The 26654-nt window shown below is 43.0% G+C and overlaps 1 protein-coding gene across 2 annotated transcripts in view; it reads left to right on the top strand.

The window, feature by feature from the left end:
* The window catches only part of cpne5b (copine Vb), a 723670-nt gene extending 699692 nt beyond the window's left edge, over nucleotides 1–23978 (top strand). For both annotated transcript variants that reach the window (XM_041195525.1, XM_041195524.1), the window contains 3 exons: nucleotides 14978–15035; nucleotides 18481–18554; nucleotides 22836–23978. In XM_041195525.1, coding sequence (XP_041051459.1) covers nucleotides 14978–15035; nucleotides 18481–18554; nucleotides 22836–23024 — 321 coding nt within the window. In that variant the 3' untranslated portion in view covers nucleotides 23025–23978. The remainder of the gene's footprint in view (nucleotides 1–14977; nucleotides 15036–18480; nucleotides 18555–22835) is intronic.
* Nucleotides 23979–26654: the final 2676 nt, after the last annotated feature.

Below are 26654 nucleotides of genomic sequence, written 5' to 3'. Positions count from 1 at the left end.
TACTGTTGACAGCTGAACCAGTGAGAGCGAGTGCATGGAAGACAGCTTGAATGCATATGGTGACCCAGGGAAGAGTAACATCAGAAGGAAAGTTTGAAACCCTGGAGGTGAACTCTTGTGGAAGGCATCTGAGAGAAAGCTTCTGTTTGAGAGAAGAGTCCAAGGTGAGGTCTTGGAGAGTGGAGATTGGGAACCCTTATGTGAAAGATGGAGTGCAGTGAGACCGGTTAGCTCACAGTGTGACAAGCATCTGGGGGGAGTTGAGGAGAGATCCATAGCATCTGGTTGAGGTGGCATCTGTCACTTGGTTTCAGAGAATAGTGTGTCTGACCACAGGGTGTCTATTGGTTTACATGGACTGTGCACTTACTGTGAACATTAAAGTATAAGATAGCTTTTATAACTTGTGTTATCCTTATAAATCTGTATATATCGGTAAAGGTATACTTGTGGGTGATGGAGTATTGTAATATAGTTCATCTTTTCTTGTTGAATAAATGTTTTATTCTTTTGTTAAAAGTTCATCAGCTGTGAATCTGTTTAGTAACTACTCTCCACATATCTGAACAAACAAATTAAAAATTAGGTTCTATCGAGCTGGGTTCCACCCTGGGATCGGGCTTGTCCATGGATGACCTCAGCTGGGATCATAACACTTTTTAGAGGAGTCAGCTGTGTTTATAGCAGCTGAGCAGCTGGTCTTACTGAACTACCAGGGTATTGCCTAGTTTATCTTACCCCATCAATGGAAAGTCTTCCAGAGAGAAGACTTTGCCTGAGTCCATGTCAGAGTCCATAGAGGATCATACTGCAATAGAGTTGGTACCTTCCAGGGGTGAAAGTCAACTGACACCTGTACTTCAGTTGCAGCTGAAAGTCACCTTCCATCCAGAGCTGGATGTCAACTAGAAGCAACAGCAGGATCTTTAGCGCTTCTGAAACTGCAGAATCCTGTACAGCAATCTTGTCTCTGAGTTATATGTCTACAGGAAATTCATCTCATTACACAATACAATGCTGCCTTGACTCCATATACTCAGCAGTTCTTCCCATTGCCCAGAGCGGAGCAACCTCTCACATGTCACATGAGGGGACATGTTCATGAATTTTGATTAAAAACTTTACTTAAATAATGAAACCTTTATAACACCTCATCCCGTCAGTGGATGAGGTTCCATGAAAAGTGCGAAGGCCACTCTTTGCCTGAATGCCAACCTTAAGGTTGGACGGGCAGCCCTGTTAATTGTTTTAATGACTATTTAAATGGCCTTAATAGGCCTTAGACAGTTTGGTGGGCGTGCAGCCGAGTCGACTGCATACCCGCCAAACTAAAAATCTAAATGACACATGGTGACTTCGGGACACCCGCCTGCCCGACATCATCGCGCGTCATTTTACCCGTCGGCGAGTGGGCCCCACCTCCACTCACCGACCTGAAAGTTCTTCCCATAGTTTCATATTGTTATTGAAAATAGGAATGTAGGATCGTATACTTGGGGGAAGTCTAGTGTAAAGGGTTAACAGATGGAGTATGACAGAGATGATGACGTACCACTGACATCAGTCAGTCATATATTAGAGAGAAGGGTTGGAACACCATGCCTAGGAGCAATGTGCCCACTCTGTAAGCTGTTTAGATGTGGTACTGATAAACAAGTATTAAGCATAAACCAGAGCATGACTGCAATCTGTCTAAGAACCAAGTCCTATGCCTAGAGTACAAGACAGAAAGAGCATCCCAAAACAACCTTAACTCTGTACCTTCTGGTTCCTTCAGCTATTGTTTCTCTATATTCACTCTTTCTAAATCCTTCATGATTTTAATCATAGGAAAATCTGAAAGAAACTGTAGATTGCACCCAGTGATGGTGTGGCTGTGCACTAAAGCTGATAATTAGATAAAGACACAAAAATAAACCTGGAGCAAATTATAAGCCCAGATCTTCTATTCTCCGGAAGGTCCCCAGAGGTATCCCAGAATATGCGCTGGGGTCCTCTCAGACATGCCCATGCAAGAAGTGCTCGGGAAATGCCTGGGAAGTCTCAACTTCCATTGGGCATTACCCTTCGTCTGGAACCCTCCAAAACTCTGATTTAAAGCTGAGGGCTTTGGATGGTCTTGACTTACTTAGTAGAATAGTTACCCAGGAAAAGTTAGAAGCATTAAAACCACTTCTAACTCCTGGATAATTATTCTATTGACCCGCCCCCTCCCGACTATCCCCCATCACAACCCCCCGACCACCTGACCTCCTGTACCCCCTGACCACCATCCCATACCCTGACTACTCACCCACCCCCTCCAATTACCTGACTACCTCCCGAAACCCCCCCGTCCACCTGACCCTTCCACACCTTGACTACATCCTGATTGCCCCCTCCAACCCAACCCCCCCGCCAGACCACCCATGGCCCCCTCTTGACCAACTGACACCGACCACCTGACCTCCCCACCACCCGACCCTCCACCGATGAAGGCCCACTCCCCAACCCTGCGCCTGATCACCTGACCCCTCCAGATCCATCCTACCCCCACCCAATCCGTCATACCCCCTTAAAAAAGAGGGCTTTGCTTTGCTTCCACTCATGCTCCTGTACTCTGTGGGATGGACGGCAGGAGCAGTTACACTTCAGATTCCTGAGTAGGCCTGGGTTGGAACTGCAGGTAAGAAATGTGGAGCTCCAGTCTAAGGTAGGAAAGTAGGAGTGGACTGCCAATCTGACGGTGCTTGCCACTCCACAGAAGACTCAGCCCGTAGTGTTTGAAAACAAAAACAGAATTAGCTGGAAAAACTCAGCAGGTCTGGCAGCATCGGCAGAGAAGAAAAGAGTTGAAGTTTCGAGTCCTCATGACCCTTCGACAGAACTAGGTGAATCCCAGGAAGGGTTGAAATATAAGCTGGTTTAAGGTGGTGGGGGGTGGGGGGTGGGGGTGCGGTGGTGTTGGGTGGGGGGAGAGAAGTGGAGGGGGGTGGTGTGGGGGGGGGTGTGGTTGTAGGCAAAAGCAGTGATAGAAGCAGATCATCAAAAGATGTCACAGACGGCAGAACAAAAGAACACATAGTGTCGAAGTTGGTGATATTATCTAAACGAATGTGCTAATTAAGAATGGATGGTAGGGCACTCAAGGTATAGCTCTAGTGGGGGTGGGGGGGAGCATAAAAGATTTAAAAATATTTTAAAATAATGGAAATAGGAGGGAAAAAGAAAAATCTATATAATTTATTGGAAAAAAAAAGGAAGGGGGAAGAAACAAAACGGGGTTGGGGATGGAGGAGGGAGGTCAAGATCTAAAGTTATTGAATTCAATATTCAGTCCGGAAGGCTGTAAAGTGCCTAGTCAGAAGATGAGGTGTTGTTCCTCCAGTTTGTGTTGGGCTTCACTGGAACAATGCAGCAAGCCAAGGACAGACATGTGGGCAAGAGAGCAGGGTGCGGTGTTGAAATGGCAAGCGACAGGGAGGTTTGGGTCATTCTCACGGACAGAACGCAGGTGTTCTGCAAAGCGGTCGCCCAGTTTACGTTTGGTCTCTCCAATGTAGAGGAGACCGCATTGGGAGCAACGAATGCATTAGACTAAGTTGGGGGAAATGCAAGTGAAATGTTGCTTCACTTGGAAGGAGTGTTTGGGCCCTTGGACGGTGAGGAAAGATCTCTTGATCTTTTCATTGAGAACTGTCGGCGCGACATTAATCGTCTCAATTTCTCTGCTCCTCTCACCCATTCTAATCTCTCTCTCGCTGAACTTACTGCACTCCATTCTATCAGGTCCAACCCTGACATAGTCATCAAACCCGCTGACAAGGGTGGTGCTGTTGTTGTCTGGCGCACTGACCTCTACCTCGCGGAGGCTGAGTGTCAACTCACAGACACTTCCTCCTACCTCTCCCTGGACCATGACCCCACCACTGAACATCAAGCCATTGTTTCCAGGACTGTCACTGACCTCATCTCCTCTGGGGATCTTCCTCCCACAGCTTCCAACCTGATAGCCGCCCAACCTCGGACGGCCCACTTCTACCTCCTACCTAAAATCAACAAACAGAACTGTCCCGGTAGACCGATCGTGTCAGCTTGCTCCTGCCCCACAGAACTCATCTCTCGTTACCTTTACTCCCTTCTCTCTCCCCTTGTCCAGTCCCTTCCCACCTACATCCGTGATTCCTCTGACACCTTACGTCACATCAACAATTTCCAGTTCCCTGGCCCCAACTGCTTCCTCTTCACCATGGACGTCCAATCCCTCTACACCTCCATCCCCCACCAGGATGGTCTGAGGGCCCTCAGCTTCTTCCTCAAACAAAGGCCCGAACAATCCCCATCCACCACTACTCTCCTCCGTCTGGCTGAACGTTCTCACACTGAACAATTTCTCCTTCAACTCCTCTCACTTCCTCCAGATAAAAGGTGTGGCTATGGGTACCCGCATGGGCCCCAGCTATGCCTGTCTCTTTATGGGGTATGTGGAACATTTCTTGTTCCAGTCCTACTCCGGCCCCCTTCCACAACTCTTTCTCCGGTACATCGATGATTACTTCGGTGCTGCTTCGTGCTCTCGTCGGGACTTGGAAAAATTTATTAATTTTGCTTCCAATCTCCACCCCTCCATCATTTTCACGTGGTCCATCTCTGATACTTCCCTTCCCTTCCTTGACCTCACTGTCTCAATCTCTGGTGATAGACTGTCCACCAATATCCATTACAAGCCTACCGACTCCCACAGCTACCTTGACTACAGCTCCTCACACCCCGCTTCCTGTAAGGACTCCATCCCATTCTCTCAGTTCCTTCGCCTCCGTCGCATCTGTTCCAATGTTGCTACCTTCAAAAACAGTTCCTCTGACATGTCCTCCTTCTTCCTTAACCGAGGGTTTCCACCCATGGTCGTTGACAGGGCCCTCAACCATGTCCGGCGCATCTCCCGTGCATCCACCCTCACGCCTTCTCCCTCCCAGAAACATGATAGGGTCCCCCTTGTCCTCACTTATCACCCCACCAGCCTCCGCATTCAAAGGATCATCCTCCGCCATTTCCGCCAACTCCAGCATGATGCCACCACCAAACACATCTTCCCTTCACCCCCCCTGTCGGCATTCTGTAAGGATCATTCCCTCCGGGGCACCCTGGTCCACTCCTCCATCACCCCCTACTCCCCAACCCCCACTTATGGCACCACCCCATGCCCACGCAAAAGATGTAACACCTGCCCCTTCACTTCCTCTCTCCTCACCATCCAAGGGCCCAACCACTCCTTTCAAGTGAAGCAACATTTCACTTGCATTTCCCCCAACTTAGTCTACTGCATTCATTGCTCCCAATGCAGTCTCCTCTACATTGGAGAGACCAAACGTAAACTGGGCAACCGCTTTGCAGAACACCTGCGTTCTGTCCGCAAGAATGACCCAAACCTCCCTGTCACTTGCCATTTCAACACTCCACCCTGCTCTCTTGCCCACATGTCTGTCCTTGGCTTGCTGCATTGTTCCAGTGAAGCCCAACGCACACTGGAGGAACAACACCTCATCTTCCGACTAGGCACTTTACAGCCTTCCGGACTGAATATTGAATTCAACAACTTTAGGTCTTGACCTCCCTCCTCCATCTCCAACCCCGTTTTGTTTCTTCCCCCTTCCTTTTGTTTTTTTCCAATAAATTATATAGATTTTTCTTTTTCCCTCCTATTTCCATTATTTTAAAATATTTTTAAATCTTTTATGCTCCCCCCCACCCCCACTAGAGCTATACCTTGAGTGCTTTACCATCCATTCTTAATTAGCACATTCGCTTAGATAATATCACCAACTTCGACACCTATGTGTTCTTTTGTTCTGCCGTCTGTGACATCACTTGATGATCTGCTCCTATCACTGCTTTTGCCTACAACCACACCACCCCCCTCCACTTCTCTACCCCCACCCAACACTGCACCCCCCCCCCCCCCCCCCCCCCCCACCACCTCCAGCACCTTAAACCAGCTTATATTTTAACCCTTCCTGGGATTCACCTAGTTCTGTCGAAGGGTCATGAGGACTCGAAACGTCAACTCTTCTTCTCCGCCGATGCTGCCAGACCTGCTGAGTTTTTCCAGGTAATTCTGTTTTTGTTTTGTATTTCCAGCATCCGCAGTTTTTTGTTTTTATTTTTATCCATAGTGTTTGAACCTGTTTATGTAATATTATCTCAGCTCGAATCTTAGCAATTCTGTACTCACATTTTTATCGTGCACATTGGTCATCTTGGCTTGCAGTTTTACAAGTTGCTGAGAGAGTAGAATGGGTAGGAATAGGCAAATTGGTATGCGCCGGACTGCCAAACATGAGCTGTGCCAGTGATGGAATAGTTGCACTTAAAGGTATTGTCTCTGATGTAACATTGTAATATGTTGATCTTGCTTGGTCTACATTTGAGAATTAGGGATTTTACCATATGAATCATGCATTCAGCCAGGTCGTTAGGTCTAGGATAATGAAGGTAGGAAGTCATATGATCGATACTGCAGTTTTCATACATATCCTGAAATGGCTTACAAATAAACTGCAGACCATTATCCGTAATGATCTTTCTAGGCACACCAAATAAACAGAAAATAGCACTTAGAGTATGTGTAACAGTTGTACTTGGCATATTGTGCAATTGTCACATAATGGGATACTTGGTAAAGTAGTTGCCGATAACAATGAAGTCAGTGTCACAGACATGAAAGAGATTGGATGCAATTTTGGAACAAGGATGTGGAATCAGTGGTGTTTTGTGCTGACTTAGCATATGCTCTTGACATGCCTTGCATTCCTTCATGATGACCTCAATGTCATTATTCATACCCAGCCAATAGACAGTCTCTCTTACGAATCTTCTCAACTGATCCATGCATTTGTATGAGTGATGAAATTGTTGAAGAATATCAGTTTGCAAAGATTCCAGTATGATGACCTGCCTGCCCTTTAAAAATAACTCCCCAGGAGATACCTAACTCGTCCAGTAAGGCAAAAATGGTCTCACGTGTTTGTGAATATGCTAAATCGGGACAGGCCATCCTTCAATGATGAGTTTTCCACAGTTCATGTAATAATCTTTTGCCATTTCTTCTTGTAGATGCTGGCTTTTGCATTGCACAAAATGCATCAGATCAATTGATAGGCTTGCATTCTCCTGCAAGTGTAATATTGCAGCATCCTTGAATCTGCCATTTTTTTTATTCGTTCATGGGATTTGGGCTTCGCTGGCTGGGCCAGCATTTATCGCCCATCCTTAATTGCCCTTGAGTATGTGGTGGTGAACTGCCTTCTTGAACTGCTGCAGTGCACGTGTTGTAGGTACACCCACAGTGCTGTTAGGAAGAGAGTTCCAGGATTTTGACCCAGCGACAGTGAAGGAACAGTGATATACTTCCAAGTCAGGATGGTAAGTGACTTGGAGGGGAACTTCCAGGTGGTGGTGTTCCCATTTATCTGCTGCCCTTGTCCTTCTAGGTGGTTGTGGTCTTGGGTTTGGAAGGCGCTGTCTAAGGAGATTTGGTGAATTCCTGCAGTGAATCTTGTAGATGGTACACACTGCTGCTACTGTGCGTCGGTGGTGGAGGGGTGAATGTTTGTGGATGTGGTGCCAATCAAGCGGACTGCTTTGTCTTGGACAGTGTCCAACTTCTTCAGTGTAGTAGGAGCTGCACTCATCCAGGCAAGTGGGGAGTATTCCATCACATTCCTGACTCATGCCTTATAGATGGTGGACAGACTTTGAGGAGTCAGGAGGTGAGTTACTCATCGCACGATTCCTAGCCTCCGACCTGCTCTTGTAGCCACAGTATTTATATGGCTAGTTCAGTTCAGTTTCTGGTCAATGGAAACCCCCAGGATGTTGATAGCAGGGGATTCAGTAATGGTAATGCCATTGAACATCAGGGGGCGATGGTTGGATTCTCTCTTGTTGGAGATGATCATTGCCTGGCACTTGTGTGGCACGAATGTTACTTGCCACTTGTCAGCCCAAGCCTGGATATTGTCCAGGTCTTGCTGCATTTGGACATGGACTGCTTCAGTATCTGAGGAGTCGTGAATGTTGCTGAACATTGTGCAATCATCAGCGAACATCCCCACTTCTGACCTTATGATGGACGAAAGGTCATTGATGAAGCAGCTGAAGACAGTTGAGCCTAGGACACTACCCTGAGGAACTCCTGCAGTGATGTGCTGGAGCTGAGATGACTGACCTCCAACAACCACAACCATCTTCCTTTGTGCTTGGTATGACTCCAACCATTGGAGAGTTTTCCCCCTGTTTCCCATTGACTCCAGTTTTGCTGGGGCTCCTTGATGCCATACTTGGTCAAATGCTGCCTAAACATCAAGGGCAGTCACTCTCACCTTGCCTCAGAAGTTCAGCTCTTTGTCCATGTTTGAACCAAGACTGTAATGAGGTCAGGAGCTGAGTGGCCCTTGCGGAACCCAAATTGGGCATCAGTGAGCAGGTTATTGCTAAGTGACTGCTGCTTGACAGCACTGTTTGATGACCTCTTCTTGGTGGTAATGGTAGAGTGGGGGATATGCTGGGCCATGAGGTTACAGATTGTGATGGAGTACAATGCTGCTGCTGCTGATGACCCACAGCGCCTCATGGATGCGTAATGCCACACAACACGATGGAGGTATCCTCAATGTGAAGGTGGGACTTCGTCTCCACAATGACTGTGCAGTGGTCACTCCTACCGATACTGTCATGGATAGATGCATCTGCGGCAGGCAGGTTGGTGAGGATGAGGTCAAGTATTTTTTTCCATCTTGTTGGTTCCCTCACCACCTGCCACAGACCCAACCTAGCAGCTATGTCATTTAAGACTCAGCCAGCTCAGTCAGTAGTGATGATACCAAGCCATACTTGGTGATGAACATTGATGTCCCCCACCCAGAATGCTTCCTCCAAGTGATGTTCAACATGGAGGAGCACTGATTCATCAGCTGAGGGAGGGCGTTTGGTGGTAATCAGCAGGAGATTTCCTTGCCCATGTTTGACCTGATGCCATGAGACTTCATGGGGTCCAGAGTTGATGTTGAGGACTCCCAGGGCAACTCCCTCCCAACTATATACCACTGTGCCACCGCCTCTGCTGGGTCTGTCCTGGACAGGACATATCTAGGGATGGCGATGGTGGAGTCTAGGGCATTATCAACAAGCAATGATTCTGCAAGGATGACTATGCCAGGTTGTTGCTTGATGGGTCTGTGAGACAGCTCTCCCAATTTTGGCACTAGCCCCCAGATGTTAGTAAGGAGGACTTTGCAGTGTTGACAGGACTGCGATTGTCTTTGTCGTTTCTGGTGCCTAGGTCGATGCCAGGTGGTCCGTCTGGTTTCAGTCCTTTTTGAGTCTTTGTAGTAGTTGTTACAACTGAGTGGCTTGCTAGGCCATTTCAGAGGGCAGTTAAGAGTCAATCACACTGCTGTGGGTCTGGAGTCACATGTCGGCCAGACCAGGTGAGGACGACAGATTTCCTTCCCTAAAGGATATTATTAAAGGACTGTGACTAGTATCAGGTCAATTGCATGCCATTAGACAATTGCCACGCCTTTAATCACCATGATGTAGCACATTTGTAACACCAAGGATGATTGATTGTACTTGCACTGTAGGACAATGAATCCTGCACAAGGAATTCATGAACCGCTGTACACCAAAAGTTTCACAGCAGTAGGTTTTGCCATGCCCCTTCATGTCTGTGGATATATGTCTTTGAGAATTCACAGGGGCAGTATGTTAGCACTTGCCTTTGTGTCAATCTTTGCCAATAATGAGTAATCACCAACTTTCTTAGGGAAAATAACTCAAATCTTGACAAACACTTCAGATGGTGTGATAGTGTTTATGTTTTCCACGAGATTAACGGTGTGAAACATATCCATTGCTCTTCGTCTCATCGTGCACATCATCGTCACTTTCTGGTTTGTCAACCACATCATGAGTATTTTTCTGACGGGATGCCATACGGTCATTCTTACTGATTGAAGGTTCCCCCGTTGTGAATGGTCTGTTTGGATCAGTGCAGAGCTCTTTGTAGCTGCAGCAGCCTTTGCTCTAGTGCTTTGCCACTGCCAATGACCCTTTCTGCCAGAATTGATGGAAAGCTGGGCATTTCCTTGATGCATGCAGAAGGCCACACCTCCCACATGTCTTGCTTGGGTTAGGTGTTCCAGTAAATACATCAACAATTGGGGTTGTACTTAGGACCTGTCAGCTTTGTCAACCTGCAAGGATTGCTTCACACTTACATCCATCCTTGAGTATCCTTCGATGCTATATGTTTTAGGCTCGTCTATCGGATCTTTCTGGAATTCTTCAATGGGAGTGGATGCGATCACCAACTCAACAATTCTGTCTGCTAGTTCTGCATTTGAGAAGTCACAGTACACACCCTTTCCTTTGCATCTGCTGACAAAGTGGTCTATGGATTGTATAAGCTGTTGTCAAAATCGCATGAACTCTAGACGATGAATATAGAAGTTTAACCTGATTCTGAACCAGTCTTCCAATATAGTCCATACCTTTTGGGGAACCTTTAGCTCTTCTGCTGTTAATCCTGATGTTTTCAGCCTGTGTAGACCTTCATTCCCAACTGCTAGGCAATTTTTTATGGTTTGCATATCTGGTTCAGACGCCTGAATCAAGAAACCATAGCTCTGTACGCTGTTTAAACATTTTGAAATTCGGATGGTAGGTCAGCTGCGTCCCAATTCAAACTGGAGAGTTTTGTGGACTTTCTGACAATATCCTTTTGACCTTGCTTCTCCCATTGTACCTGGAATGAGTGTTGCTTTAGCCGCTTCAGTGTGATTTTCTAAAGCTTCACCAGTTATAATTGCAACCTTCTCTGGCCCAATTTTTATGATTTTTTTTGGTGTGTTTTTTGTTTTGTTTGACTCTCCCTTGCTCGCTATCAATCCACCCCACATCCTGGCTACTCAACCTTCACAACTGAGCTAACTCGATGCTGGTCCTCTTGACACGCTATCCTACTCATCACGAGGGATCTGTCTTCTCACCAACTCTTTATTTGAGCACTATGTCTTCATAGTTTTCCTGGACAGTAAGCATACTGCATTCTCAACACTCTGAAGCTTTGACTTTGTTGTAGTCTGACCAAAATGTTGAGGGTCATTTCATGCCATGTAGCATCATCCAAGAGTGCTCACCATGTTGGACCTGTGCTTAATCTTGCTGCCAGACCAGGCACCATGTCATTTAGAAGTAACCACTGCTGCACACCGTGTCACATTTTTATAATGATATAAAGATACCAATCATTCATAAGGGATTGGGTAAACACATTGTGGGTTCATTTATTGAGACCATGGGAACATATATACATGGATAGAAAGCTTGAAGACATCACAGCTGCAGAGCTATATATGTGTTTGTTTTCTGTTGGAAAGGAAAAGTGAAACAAAAACTTGATCGCATGACACACTTTCTTTCTAGTGATGCCATGCTGTAATCCCTTGAAGGCATATTACAACAGGAATGACACCAGGGGCAGCTGCATTCCACATTTCTGAGCAGGCCCGGTCAAACGCTCTGTGAGAATTGTGGAGCTCCTTTCTAAGGTAGGAAAATAGGAGCAGAGTGGCAATCCAATGTTGATTGCCATTCCATGGAAAATTCGGCCCACAGTGTTTGAACCTAAGTTCATATAATATTGAAGACTGGAAAACATTCACATAACAATCCAATTTTCTGATCTGGGGGAAAGTGCGGGAGCGGGCACGAGCGAACATGTCTCCAATCAGCGCTGCCAATCGGGGGTGCGGCGCCATGTTACGTGGGTGGGCCAATTAAGGCCCGCTCAGTGTGACATCCGCACAGAAGCGCTATGAGCTCCCTGTGCAGGTGGGGGGATTCCCTCAACCGGGAGTGCGTTCTTTCCTGCATGCACACAGAAGAGCGTACTGATCTCCCTGAGGCTAACTGCTGCCTCGGGGAGATCAGCTCCGAATTAAAATTTGCAGTGAAAATGATAGGAAAATTTCCCTGACATGTCTTCTCACGTGACACTGTCACATGCGTTGGGACATTTCCATAACTTTAACTGAAATCTTTATTAAAAATTTAAAAACCCTCATGAAGCCTCATCCCGCCCAAGGATGAGGTTTCATGCTTTTTCTTAAGCCCGCCAGGGCTCCCGGCCTGCCTGCCAACCTTAAGGTTGGACGGGCAGGTCCATTAATGATTTTAATTCGTGTCTCAATGGCCTCAGTAGGCCGTTGACAGGTTGGAGTGCACACAGCTAACTCGGCTGTACTCCCACCGACCTGAAAATGGAAATGACACTGGGTGACATCGGGAGCCCCCCCACCCCGGCTCACCGACCGGAAGATCCTGCCCAAGGTGTCTGAAAAGATACATAGATAGGCTAAGTGAGTGGGTAAAAATTTGGCAGATGGAGTATAATGTGGAAAAACGTGAACTTGTCCACTTTGGAAGGAAGAATAGTAAAACCGCATATTATTTAAATGGAGAAAGATTGCAGATCTCTGAGGTACAGGAGGGCCTGGTACATGAATCAGGAAAAGTTAGTATGCAGGTACAGAAGTCATTAGGAAGGCAAATGGAATATTGTTGTTTATTGCAAGGGGAATGGAATATAAAATATATGCTCTGCTGCAGTTGTACATTTGGTGAGGTCACATCTGGTGTACCGTGTACAGTTTTGGTCTCCTCATTTAAGAAAGAATATAAATGCAATAAAAAGCAGTTCAAAGAAGGTTCACTTAACTGATAATTGGGGTCAGGGGGTTCTCGTAGAAGGATGGGTTGGACAGGCTGGGTCTGTATCCATTGGAGTTTAGAAGAATGAGAGGTGATCTTGTTGAAACATTTTAGATCCTGAAGGGACTTGACAGGATGGATGCTGAAAGGATGTTTCCCCTTGTGGGACAGACTAGAACTAGGGTACATAGTTTAAAAATAAGGGGTCTCCCAGTGAAGATGGAGATGAGAAGAATTTTTTTCTCTCAGAGGGTTGTGAGACTTTGGAACTCTTACATTCCCAGAGAGCAGCAAAGACAGGTCATTGAATATTTTTAAGGCACAGGTAGATAGACTCTTGACTAATGATAGTCAAAGATTATCAGGGGTAGGCAGAATATGGAGTTGAGGCTACAATCAGATCAGCTGTGATCTTATTGAATGGTGAAACAAGCTTGATGGGCCAAATGGCCTGCTCCTGCTCCTAAATTGTATATTTATATGTTCAGGACAATTCTTTAATCTCACGGTCAACCAGTACACAACTAGGGCAAAACAAAACAACTGAATTGAAAATGCCCTAAGCAATTGAAAACCATTTTATGTAAGTCCTATTGACAACCCCTGCTACGGATAACATGGCATCACTATGCCTTTATCCATTGCATTTATCCAGAAAATATAGAACATAGTTATCATACCTGCAGGCACAGTTAGATAGAGGATACTGGATTCATCTCAGTAAATTACAAGTCAGTAATCCATTTACGTATGAACTGTAATTACCTGGTGGTCCAGTGGGATAACTGATTCTTGGCAGTATAGAAGTTGATGTCCTTTTTCTCTAGTTCAGTAATGGTGACAGTGTACCATATACCTTGGTGGCACCCTGTTGATTGTTCCTTCTGTACTGCATATGCACCCTTACTCACCAACTAATGCACCTCCTGAAGAGTGCAGTTATGAGTTACAGGTTGCAATTTGGTTTTACAAATTGGCAGTAACATACATATTAAAGTCTGTACTATTCTTGCAGTTGTAAATTTTTTATATTGAACATGATTTTTGCCCTTGGGGGAGTTTCTGCTTTACATTAAATAGGCAGGGAATTGTTAAAGGGAAGATCAACCTTGGCAATTCTATCCTGGTCTGTCATGGTGAACGGACAGCATTAATTTATACAGTGATGAGGTTTTTAAAATCAAGCTGTTATAATTGTTTTTTAATGACATTCTTGAGAGCAGGGAGCTACAATGTTTATCTAATATTTTATTAAATTTTTTTAATACTGCCACAAATGACACATAAGGCAGCTAGAAAGGTTTGAGAACTTCTCGTCCAATGTTCCACTTTATTTACAATAAAGTAAACTCAAGCAAGCAAAAAAAATGAAGCACAGCTAATTATGTCTAATGCCAAAGTGACACATTTTGCTAATTATATTGGAATTTGTTAGTATACCACTAATTATTTTTGTTTAATTTATAATTTCAGTTAATGTAATTTGTTTGAAATACCTAACCTTTACACAGTCAAAAAATTGATTTGAATTGTGTAGTGGCTATGAATGGCATTTTAATGGCTAGCATTATAAGTCTAATTTTTTGATTGAAAGTCAACAGTTTAATTAGTGTGCACATAATGGTGTGATGAAAGCAGTTGCCTTGTGTAATTTGGAGCTTTGTACTTTAAAGTGAAATCTTTACCACTTTTTATTGAATTCTTCAGTACATACTATTGGGATAAATCCAAATTCTCTGATGGTAAATGTACTACAAGTATGGTACAGAGCCATAAAAAAAAGAGTCCCAGATTTGATTCATGAATCTTTAAATCGGATTGAGCAACACACAATTTTCAGGCAAAAAAGGTGCGAAAGGGTCTATTGTAGCACTCACAAGCTTAGCCTCCGCTGGGTGTGCACTGCATACTATATTGGTTAGTGCGCCTTGTAATCATCTAGGGTTCCCACCTACCACTGGAATTGGGTGTGTTCCCTATACAAATCAGGGACCTCAAGGTGCCTATTTGTGCCCCATGCCAAAATTGGTTCCCAACTTATCCTCAATTTTCTTAAATGCAATAGCTACACCAGCCATCTTTAAAGGGATCACTGGAGACTGTGAAGGCGAGTAATAAGTTGTAGATCAAGTATTATCATCAGGATACAATCACATCAAAATTGGAACATTTTGTTAGGTTGTCTCCACTATTCAAATCCTGTTGTGCTTTTCTCATTATGTAGGCTGCTAAGCTTCCTATGTCAATTATCATTGTTGGAGTTGGTCAAGCAGAATTTGATGGTGAGTAGAATTCATATCTTTTTGTTGAAATGTACCATAAAACAAAACTAAAAAGAGAAATTTGAAAAAGTATTTTCATTTATCATTTGATGCCAAGCATGCACAGTTCAATGCCTAAGAACGTGAAGGAACATTCTGGAGCATTAGGAGTAGCTCCTCGTTAACTATGTAAGTGTTAATTCCATTGAGCATTCATTTCCTTTTCTTAATTGAAAAATGTCCTTTTTGTCTGAATGATTGGCATCCTTCCATCTGCAAGATGTGATTGGAATACAGGCTTAGAATTTTGGTGAGGTCAGATGCATCACTGACAAGGCCAACGTTTGTTGCCCATCCCTAATTGCAGCTCACCACCACCTTCTCAAGGGCATTTAGGGATGGGCAACAAATGTTGGCCTTGCCAGTGACACCCTCATCCCATGAAAGAATAGTAAAAAGCAGTTCAGAGTGTGGGGTGTAACTCACCTCCTGACCCCGCAAGCACAAGACAGGACAGTGATAGAATGCTCTTCACTTGCCTGGATGAATGCAGCATCAACTACACTGAGGAACTCAACGTCATCCAGGACAAAGCAGCGCACTTGAGTGGCACCCCACCCACCACCTCAAATATTCACTCCCTCCACCATGGGTGCACAGTGGCAGCAGTGTGTACCATTTATAAGATGTACTGCAGCAACTTTACAAGGCTCCTTCGAAACTATCTTCCAAACCTTGTCTCTTCCACCTAGAAGAATAAGGGCAAAGGATGCAAGGCAATACTACCACCTGCAAATTCTGCTCCAAGCCACACACCATCCTGACTTGGAGCTGTATATCAGTTCTTTCATCAATGCTGGATCAAAATCCTGGATCCCCCTTTCTAATAGATTTACGGGTGTATCTACACCACGTGGACTGCAGTGATTTAGTTTGGTGGCTCACCACCAACTTCTTAAGCGCAATTAGGAATGGGCATTGAAATGCCAGACTTGGCACTTGGCAGTGCTGCTCACATCCAAAGATTGAATTCATCTGCTACACTTCTTTTGATGGCTGAACAAGCCAATTTCCTATTGTTTAACAATTAAGGAACCTTTGACAATGGATAAATACATTGTAGAAAAAGAGGACTATTTCCATGAGGCAAGATTGATTAAATTGGCTCATGTTCCCTGGAGTTTAGAAAAATGAGAGTGATATCACTGAAATATGTAAAATTTTTAAGGGGCTTGACAGAGTAGATACCTGTAGTTAGAAAATGTTACCCGGGCTATAGCACAGAGTCACTGACTCAGAATAAGGGGTCGACTATTTTGGACTGAGAAGAGGAGAAATTTCCTCACGGGACATCGGAACAGGCCAATCAACCTGTTGCACCATTTAATGAGATCATGGCTGATTAGTATCCTAACACCACTCACCCTGGTTCTATATCCCTTAATGCCCTTGGCTCGCAAATTTCTATCAACCTCAGGTTTAAAATTGTTAATTAAGCTGGCACCTACTGTTTTTTATGGGAAAAACTTCCACACTTGCAACACTCTTTGCATGAGGAAGAGTTTCCTAGATTCTCTCCTGAATGGCCCAGGAAAATCAAAAAGACTATGATGTGAGATAATAAGTTTACTCGGTTCCAAGGCAATAGTGATTACAGCTCATTTGCGTTGTCTAATTCCTGATCCCTAATGTGGCCAGTGATTTTAGATCCCATATTGTGCTCTTGAACTGGCATTCAATGCCAAATGAATTGTTTGTGCCTGGCTACTTTCCATCTCCTCATATATGAAAACATAAAATGCTGAAAATACCATGCAGGTCTGACAGCATCTGTCAAGAGAAACAGGTCTGCAACCTTTCTGACTGATGACCTGAAACGTTAACTCTGTTTCTCTCTCTTCTGATGCTGCTAGACCTTCTGAGTATTTCCAGCATTCTCTGTTTTTATTTCCGATTTCCAGCATTCACATTTTTTTGCTTTTCTATTTCCCCACGTTAGGCTATGCTTCATTTATATGGTCCAAAAAATGTAATGTTCTTTGTAGAATGCCAGGGATTCCATTTCAGCTTCAGCAGTAGAAGTAGCATTGCTTTCAATTAGTAATATAAAGGGTAACAAGGTTTCAGTGCTTTATTCCAGCACTCAGTCAAAGACTCAAACCTTAAGTGTAAAACGAAACAACTTTGTTGTACTTTTGCCAGAAAATAAATTGTGATCAGTTTTGTACAGGCTCACCCAGAAAGAATAGTCACCAGGGCAGGATACCAGGGGCCTGCCAGTATCCATAGAGCAGTGAGATAAAAATTGTGCCATAGACCAAATTATTTTTGGATTCTGTAATGTTTATTTCTCCTTTTTTTTTTTAATTGGAACATGAGGTTTCTTTTTAATTTGTGTTCAATAATGAGCAAAACCTTACTCCTAATTAAAGTTTAATTCACCACAAATACAAAGGAATAAGCCATTAAAGTCCCGTGTTAACTAATAAATGTGCCTCATTTCTGTAAACTGTTCCACATCCACAGATCTAGTCTAGGCACCAAACCCTGTGTGAAGGAATGAGAGTTATCCTGTTTGTCAGCCAAAAAAAAGGACAAGAAAGCCTTGTATTTATATGGCATCTTTCATATGGCATCTGACCTCAGGACAACCCAAAGTGTTTTACAGCCAGTGAAGTTTTTTTGTGAAGTGTAATCACTGTTGTAATGTAAGAAATGTGGCAGTCAAATTGACCATAGCAAGCCCCTGTGAACAGCAATGTGATAATGACCAAATAACCTGTTTTTGTGATATTGATTGAGGGGTAAATATTGGCTGAGGTACTGGGGATAGCTCTCCTGCTCTTCTTCAAAATGGGTTATCTCTACCTGCACCTGAGTTCCAAGCCAATTATTAAGAGGTTTATGATTCTACATAGATGGACTCCCCCTCTGATTGCTCCTTGCAATGTCTACTGTCTGCTCCAACCCCTATCAATCCATCATCATTGGTCACTGTGGTTGTTAGGTAACTCACCAAATAAGAAAGAGGGATGGACCCATGTTGTTGAATGCTGTGGCACAATATTTATTGTCCGAAAATACTGCATTATGCAGCTATGTTAAAATAATTTCATTTTTAGTGAATAAGGCGTTAAATATTCTTGCCAATTTTGCTGGATACTAAAAAGTACCCTTGTTTTTCATGACAAGTGCAATAAGATAAAATTCAATGCCAGCAACAGAAATTGACCTATGAGGTGTTTATTGGCCGTGCACAAAAGAGATTACTGCAAATCTAATTCAAGTTAAATTGATCTCCATAGCATTTCTTGTTTAATTTTGACAGATGAAATTAAGCATTCTGCCAACACAGCCAGTGCACCTGAACGAGACCCTGTTGTTGACCTAGGGATCATGTAAACTTCACATATCATTGTTTCTCCAACTTATATTTGCTGCTCTATTTGTTATTTATTTTTTGTAGCAATGGTGGAATTGGATGGAGATGACGTCAGAGTATCTTCAAGAGGGAAACTTGCGGAGAGAGATATTGTGCAGGTAAGTGCGAGGGCACAAAGGCAGCATGGCGTGTGTAAGTATTGCACAGTGGACTTAGATGGTTTGTCCCTTCTCATTAAGATTACAAAGTGGCCTATAGATACCAGAGTCAAAGGACTGGATTTTAAGAGGTGCAATATTCCCCACCCTTCTGACTAAAAATTCGGTTGGGAGCCCACCCACCAAAAAGCTGGTTGCAGTGCAGCCATTTTACACTGAAAAGACTTAATTGTCTAAGGTCAAGACTTCTGACCTCATCTGTGGAGGAAGTCCCACCTTAAAAAGCAATTAGATTGGCTGGCAGCTTTGTAGATCCAGCAGCGCCAGATTCAAGCAGTGGCCACCATTGATAATGCAAGCAGTCCCCAAACAAGAGAAGGTTGTGGAGCTGGAAGGAAATCTTGTGGCACAGCAGGTTGCATCTCAGCCTCTGAGCCAGGACCTCTGGGTCAAGTCCCACTCCAGGACCTGATGACCAAGGAAGGTGCATTCATAACGTGGCCAAACATGTTGAGATTTTTTACTTATTCTTCCATGTGATGCGGGCATCGCTGGGAAGCCAGCATTTGTTGCCCATCCTTAATTGCTGTTGAACTGAATGTCTTACTAGGCCATTTCAGAGCGCAGTTAAGAGTCAACCACATATAGGCCATTCTGGGTAAAGATGGCAGATTTCTTTCCCTAAAGGGCATTAGTGAACCAGATGGGCTTTTACAACAATCGATGATAGCTTCATGGTCACCATTTGTGAGATTTGCTTTCAATTCCATATTTTGTTAACTGAATTTAAATTCCACTAGCTACTGTGGTGGGATTTGAAACTGTGTGCCCAGATCATTGTGGGCCGCTAGATTACTAGTCCATTACTACTACACCACCATTTCCTGTTGAGTTGAGTATCAATCTGCAAATACGTCCAACATACGCCTATGACAGGTGGTAAGAGTAGGAGAGATTTCTGTTCAACCTTATGATGGAAAGAAAATTGGAGTCTCTACCTTCACTAGCTCTGGACTACAACATGCATATAAAAGTGCATGTTGCCACAGTAACTCCTTGGCTGTTGATTGGCTCAGTTGGTTGGGTGGCCAGTGTGGATCAGGTTGTCACAGCAGCACAGTGCTTTGATCCCTGTTCCAACTGGTGTGGATTTGGGACCTGCCTCTTTGCCCTACCCATCTGGAGGTCATGGCATTGTGCATCAGACCTGGGGCAGGGAAATGAAGAAGAAGAAGAGGATGATGATAAAGCTGGACTTTGAGATAAGTCCAGGGTATTGGTGGGATCTGGCTGAGAGAACCCAGTGAGGGAGGAGGGGTAAGTGAGGGGATGTGGGTTGGTTTTGAACTACTGAGAGATACTGGGGCAAGTGTTAAAGGGCGGTATGACCTTGGGGGGAGGGGTGGCTCTGATGGGCACTAGGGATCCCCAAAGGAAGTCTCCCCACCCCCACACAATAAAAGTCACCAGGCTATCCATTTGGATTGGGCCTCCCCCTGCTATGGGTAAAATAACAGCAGAGGCATAATGAGGCACTTAGGTGGCCATTAATTGGACACTTAAGGGCATCAGTAGGCCCAAGGCTGCCTGATGCCTTCCCACCTACCTTAAAATTGGAGACAGGTTGGAGGCTGGTGGGAAGGTGATGAAAAGGCCACACATTGCATTTTACAAGCTCCCCCACCTTCAAATACACCAGCGGGGGGAGTATAAAATCCAGCCCACAGTACAAGTGGTAGAAGCACTTTCTTAAGAGGGCGAAAAGAACATTGGGCCAGGATTTACTGGAGCATGCCCAGTTGGTTAAACCTTGGTGAACAACAGACTCACTAACAGTGAATCTTCTTAATCATCTAGATCTAAGGATTTAAAAATGAAAACATGGGCAGTGGGGGTGGTAGGGTGGGCAGGGATGGAGGTGTAGTGACAAGGAGGGTGAAATCAAATGTCAAATCAGATACTGAAAGAGAAATAAAGAGAAAGAACGATTGTATAAGGAGTGAGAGAAGAAGAGACAAAAAGACAGAAATATGAACAAAACCTTCTCATTTAAAATTTTACACGACTAAAGGTGACAACAACCTGAAGAAACGGGAATTCACACTTATAATTGTTAATTTTCTGGGCAAGAAAGGCTTAACAGTCATTAACAATTATCACAATTATAAAGGTACTAATACAAGACTCAACTTTCTGTGCCAAGTTTAATGAGGAATTAATTAATTTTTGAAACTCAAATGGAGGTTAAAGGTGAGATATCATTTTCAAGAAGCTAACAGCAGAGCAGCACAAATCATCCAGCAAGTTGAGGCCATTCACAACTCAGGGGGCAACTCTTTCTCACCACAAGTTGCTGACCATTTGTATTTTAACAACAGCATGCATTAACACATGCTATTTTGTCAGCAAATTCTGGCCCAACATATCCTGTGTCCAATTGTGATCAAACTTGAGAAACTCTCCCTCTTAAATTAACTTGGATTAAGCAAACAACATTTTAAAGGGCGTTTAAACAGAATACAAGATTTTTGAAAGAAAGAGCTAAGTAAAAACTAAAAAATAAGAAAACAGGGTAGGTGCAGCCTAGTAACATATTAGCATAGATAGAAGATGGGCTGGCTGGCAGAAAGCAGGGAATATGCATAAATGTGTCTTTTTCGGATAGGCAAGATGTGATGAGCAGAGTCCCACAGGGATCTGTGCTGGGGCCTCAACTTTTTATGATTTACATCGATGACTTAGATGAGGGGAGCAAAGGCATGATAGCTAATTTTGCAGATGAAATAAAGATATGTAGGAAAGTATGTTCGGAAGAGGATATGAGAGGTTGCAGATGGATATTGATAGGTTGACTGAATGGGCAAAGATCTGGAAAATTGAGTTTAATATGGGAAAATGTGAAGCTTTAACTTTGGCAGGAATGGACAATGGCTGCATTATTCTGAGGTGCAGAGGAATCTAGGTGTTCTGGTACGAGTCACAAAAAGTCAGTATACAGGTACAGCAGATCATTCAGAAGTCTAATGGAAAGGTATCCTTTATTACGAGAGGGATTGAAAATAAAAGTAAGGATGTTATGTTTCAGTTACACAGGGCATTGGTGAAAACGCACCTCAAATATTGTGGACAGTTTTGGTCTCGTTTAAGGAAGGATGTAAATGCATTGGAGGCGGTTCAGCTTAGGTTTACTAGATTGATACCTGGAATGAGTGGGTTGTCTTATGAGGAGAGATTGGACAGACTGGGCTTGTTTCCACTGGAGTTTAGAAGACTGAGAGGTGATTTGATTAAAGTATCCAATATCCTAAACAGTCTTGAAAAGATGGACATTGAAAGAATGTTTCCTCTTGTGAGTGAGTCAAGAACTAGGGGGCACTGTTTTAAAATTAGGGGTCGCCGTTTTAGGACAGAGATGAGGAGAAATTTTTTCTCTTAGAAGATTGTGTGACTTTGGAACTCTGCCTCAGAAGGTGGTGGAGGCAGGGTCATTGAATATTTTTAAGGCAGAGGTAGATAGATTTTTGTTAGGCAAGGGAATCAAAGGTTATTGGGGGTAGATGGGAATGTGGTCACAAGAAGTTCAGCCGTGATCTTACTGAATCGTGGAGAAGGCTTGAGGGGCCAAATGGTCTACTCCTGTTCCTATTTCTTATGTTCTAGTAACTAATGGCAAAATGGTAGATGTTAAGGAATAAGTTTAAATTACATTTAGTTATGCACAGAACAAATTCCAAGTAACATACAGCATAGTTAATTCATGTCATTTTCAACTTCACCATCTGGGTAGTAACCTGGTGAAATCAAGGTGTAGAGTGAAAATCAGATGGGTTCTACAATGGGTGGGTGACCCATTCTGCCAGATTACCACCCTGATGGTGAAGCTGAAAATTGCCTCCATAGTTTTTGAGATGCTATAACAGAAAAGTCATCACCTAAGTTGGGCACAATATGGTTTGTACTATCAAAAAATATTCTGGTATTTTGAGATAGTGTGACAATACCTGCAATCAAGCATAGAGAGATATGACAAAGAAGACCATTCCATTATGGAAAGCATTAATTCATTTCAAAGCAACAGTGAAAGAATTCCAAGATTTGCATGATTTATTATGTTATTTTATATTATTTACTTTTCACTTATTATTTACATATAATTATGGTCATTTGCTGCTGGCCTCATTACCTGTCAAGAACAATTTTGCTTATCTTGATGAAAGTTTGATTGCAAGTAATCTTTCTTGTCCACAAAATAATGTGCCATCAAATATTATTCCTTTGCAGTTTGTGCCATTTCGTGATTACATTGACCGCACAGGAAACCATGTGCTTAGCATGGCTCGACTGGCTAAGGACGTTCTAGCTGAGATTCCAGACCAGTTTATTTCCTACATGAAAACTCGAAGCATCAAGCCCAACCCTGCCCCACCACCGTACACACCTACAGGTCTTGGTGTTCACACACAGATCTGACAGACACCATTTCTAGGATACCTAAACCTGCCAGAAGTGGCTTGTGATGTTTAATGTGTTGATTGTTCATCTGCTGTCGTCAGATGCCAAGAAAGCAGAACATCTTGAGATGTTTCATGTACTCAATTGTAAGATTTGTTCTACAAGTACAATATTGTTGAGTGATTGAGGTTGACCAAAATAAAGGGACCAAATCCATTTTCTTTGAAGAGAGAATAACAAAGAAAGACTGGAAAACGTTGTGAAGACTTGTGTTGAAGCTTCAGAAGGGAATGGTTATCAGTCCACCCAAGGAGTGAAGCCAGATAACAGATGTGGAATATAGTAAGTAGAAAATGCAGAACAAATTGAAGACCTGCAGGTGGTTTACTTAATGAATAGCTTGATGACATCAGTTTGAACATTGTCTGTTTTGTCTCTTGAAGTTTACAAATTGATTCTTTCTACGATCTAAATGGTTTATATAATGCAGAACCTCTTTTAGGCAATTGTTTCGAAAATCAATAGCAATTTGTCATGTTTCATTGTTTGCTGCATCTACCGGTGGTTTTTTTGTAGGTTTTGTGATTAGTTTGGAAGTCCCTTTAGGCCAAATAAGTAAAATTTTAATGGGGTTATATACTGCTCAATGTAAATTATATGCCCTGAGCTCCACCAAACCATGCAAATATGGTAGATGTGAAACTGAAGGTGATAATTATAGAGAATGATATATTTGATCTTTGTGTGAAAAGGAACCCTCTCTATTTGATATAAAGGACAGAATGTTCAACTTCTATGAGGGATGTGAAACAGGCAGTAGTGAATTGGCCACCCATGATACAGGATGTTTGTGCAAACTTAAATGTTAATAACTTTGGATGTATATGCCACAGAGGCAAACTGTAAATGGCATCGGAAAGAATAATTCATGAAGTATTAAAGCAAAGCAGTTCGAATTTCTAGGCTTCAACATAACTTCCACCTTTTATGAAACATCATTCACTCAGATTTTCTTAAACTGACCTTCTAAGTAAGATATTATAAGAATAGGGGGAGGTTAAGGTCATTTAGCACATTGAGCCTGCTCCGCCATCCAATAAGATCATGGCTGATCTGATTGTGGCCTTAACTCCACTTTCCTGCCTGACCACCCCCGATAACCCTTGACTCCCATGTAGATCAAAAAATCTGTTTAACTCTGCCTTGAATATATTTGATGATTCAGCTTTCACTGCTCTCTGGGGAAGAGAATTGCAAAATCTAACGACCCTCTGAGAGAAATAGTTCCTCCCTATCTCTGTCATAAATGGGCAACCCTTAGTTTTAATCTGTAGCCTCTAGTTACAGGCACCTCCACAAGTGGAAACATTCTCCCAGCATCCACCCTGTCAAGAAAGCTCAGAATATTATATATTTCAATAAGATTACTTCTCATTTTCCTGGATTCCAATGAGTATAGGGCTGCCTACTCAATCTTTCCTCATAAGAGAACTCCATCATACCAGGAATCAGATGATGAACATTCTCTGAACCGCTTCCAATGCAATAATATCCCTCCTTAACTAAAGAGAGCAAAACTGTACACAGTACTCCAGATGCACTCTCACTAAGGCCTTATACAGCTGTAGCTAGACTTCCCTATTTTTATTCTCCATTCCCCTTGCAATAAAGGCCAACATCCCATTTGCCTTCTGTTATGACATAGCAAGTGGTATTTGCCAGTCTGACCAAAACCACAAGGGAAACTTGGCCTCACTATCACAACAATTTTGCAATTTGTATTTATTATGAGAAGGTTTGTGTACTGAATTCAGAAGTAATGAGTCCACTAACTTTAAAGATTTAAAAAATTAAAAAATTTATTAACAAAAGAAAATAATAAAATACATAGATAAGATTACAGTTACTTATTATAACAATTCCCAAAATTCCTGCTTAACCAGGCTCCCAACTACACATCCCCTTTAAGGCAACAGTCTGAAATAGATTTTAAATTTATAGAAACAATCCAGCAAGGTTACCACAAGCACCCACTCGACAGTGGAATTCCAAAGCCTTTTACCACAACTTTGGTTACTTGAATAGTAGACTTCTGCAAAGTAACTAGAGGCATTTCCCCAAGTCTGTTTCACATGGTGTACCTTTCAGATCTCACACGGCCACACCTCATACAGCCTTCCTTCCTCCTTTAAATATATTTCTTCTTCTTTAATTTGTAAATCCCATTGTTACCCCTTGTCTTTGGAAGTTACTTTTCCTATAATATAAAAATCTTTTATGTTGTCACTATGGTCAGCACTTTTGGGAAAATTCAACATAATAACCTAACCAGTCGTATTTATCTTGCCAGTTGTAAAAACCTTATCTTGTCTCTTTGAAAATCCAACAACTTTTCCCTTTATCTTAAAATGCAAACTTCATTCACACCCTATCTGCTGACTTTAGCATAGCTCACTGATTAGCATTTCAAATGCCTTTTTACACCTAACTCTTTTGCTAATTTCAGTCTTGCAGTCTACCTGTCTAATTTAATTATATCAGCCACACACAGAACTACACACACACACACATAAGCCTACTTTACAATTTCACACAATAATATTATGAAAAATATGATAGTTTTGTAACACTTTATAATTACTTGCTGTACCTGCATACTAGTTTTATGTAATTCATGTACAAAGACATCCAGACCCCTCTGTACCACAGAGTTCTGCAGTCTCTCTCCATTAAATAATATTCTGTTTTTCTATGCCTCTTGCTAAAGTGGACAAGCTCACATTTTCTCACTTTATACTCCATTTGCCAGATTTTTGTCCACTCACATAACCTTTGTTGTCCCTCTGGAGACTCTTTGTACCCTCCTCAAAACTTGCTATCCTACCTATCTTTGTGGCATCAGTAAATTTAGTTACTGTACACTCTGTCCCTCCATCTAATTCATTAATATAGATTGTAAATAGTTGAAGCCCTAGCAATGATCCCTATGGCACTCTACTAGTTACTGTTTTCCAACCCAAAAATGATCCATTTATCTCAACTCTCTCCTTCCTGTTAGCTAACCAATCTTCTATCAATGTTAATATATCACCCCTACACCATGAGCTCTTGTACATTAACCTTTTATGTGGCACCTAATCAAATACCTTTTGAAAATCCAAATACACCATGGGCAGAATTTTTTGCTTGTCGGGCGGGCGGGCGTGTGTCTGACCCAAATGAGCGTAAAATGATGCGTGATGCCATCCCAACGTCATCACGCACTCGTGAGATATTTCTGTCGGCGAGTATGCACAGGAGTCAGAGTCACGCCCGCCATTAATTAAGACGGAAGTTAAGGGCCTTAAGAACCCAAATGACGCCAATTTAACATTGCCCATAAAATTTTGCACTCGTCGCGCAGGCAAAAAAGGTGGGCGGGCAGCCCACAATTTGCAAAACCCCATTTAAGGGCAGGATAAAAAGGGTCAGCAGCATTGCCAGTGTGAGTAGTGAGGAGTTTGGGAGATAGTTTGCTGCTGGTGGCTTATTGGCACTTGGCAGCTTCATCTCTGTTCGGGGCTTCATTCTTAGCATTTCCATGCGTCATTTCAGGACTCATTGGTGTCTCCAAGGCCCCCTGAGGATACCTTCCAGGTATCAAACAGC

The sequence above is a fragment of the Carcharodon carcharias genome, chromosome 9 (assembly GCF_017639515.1).
Source record: "Carcharodon carcharias isolate sCarCar2 chromosome 9, sCarCar2.pri, whole genome shotgun sequence".
Taxonomy (NCBI): domain Eukaryota; kingdom Metazoa; phylum Chordata; class Chondrichthyes; order Lamniformes; family Lamnidae; genus Carcharodon; species Carcharodon carcharias.
The sequence above is the reverse complement of the archived record's forward strand: the minus strand, read 5'-3'. Positions and strand labels throughout refer to the sequence as shown.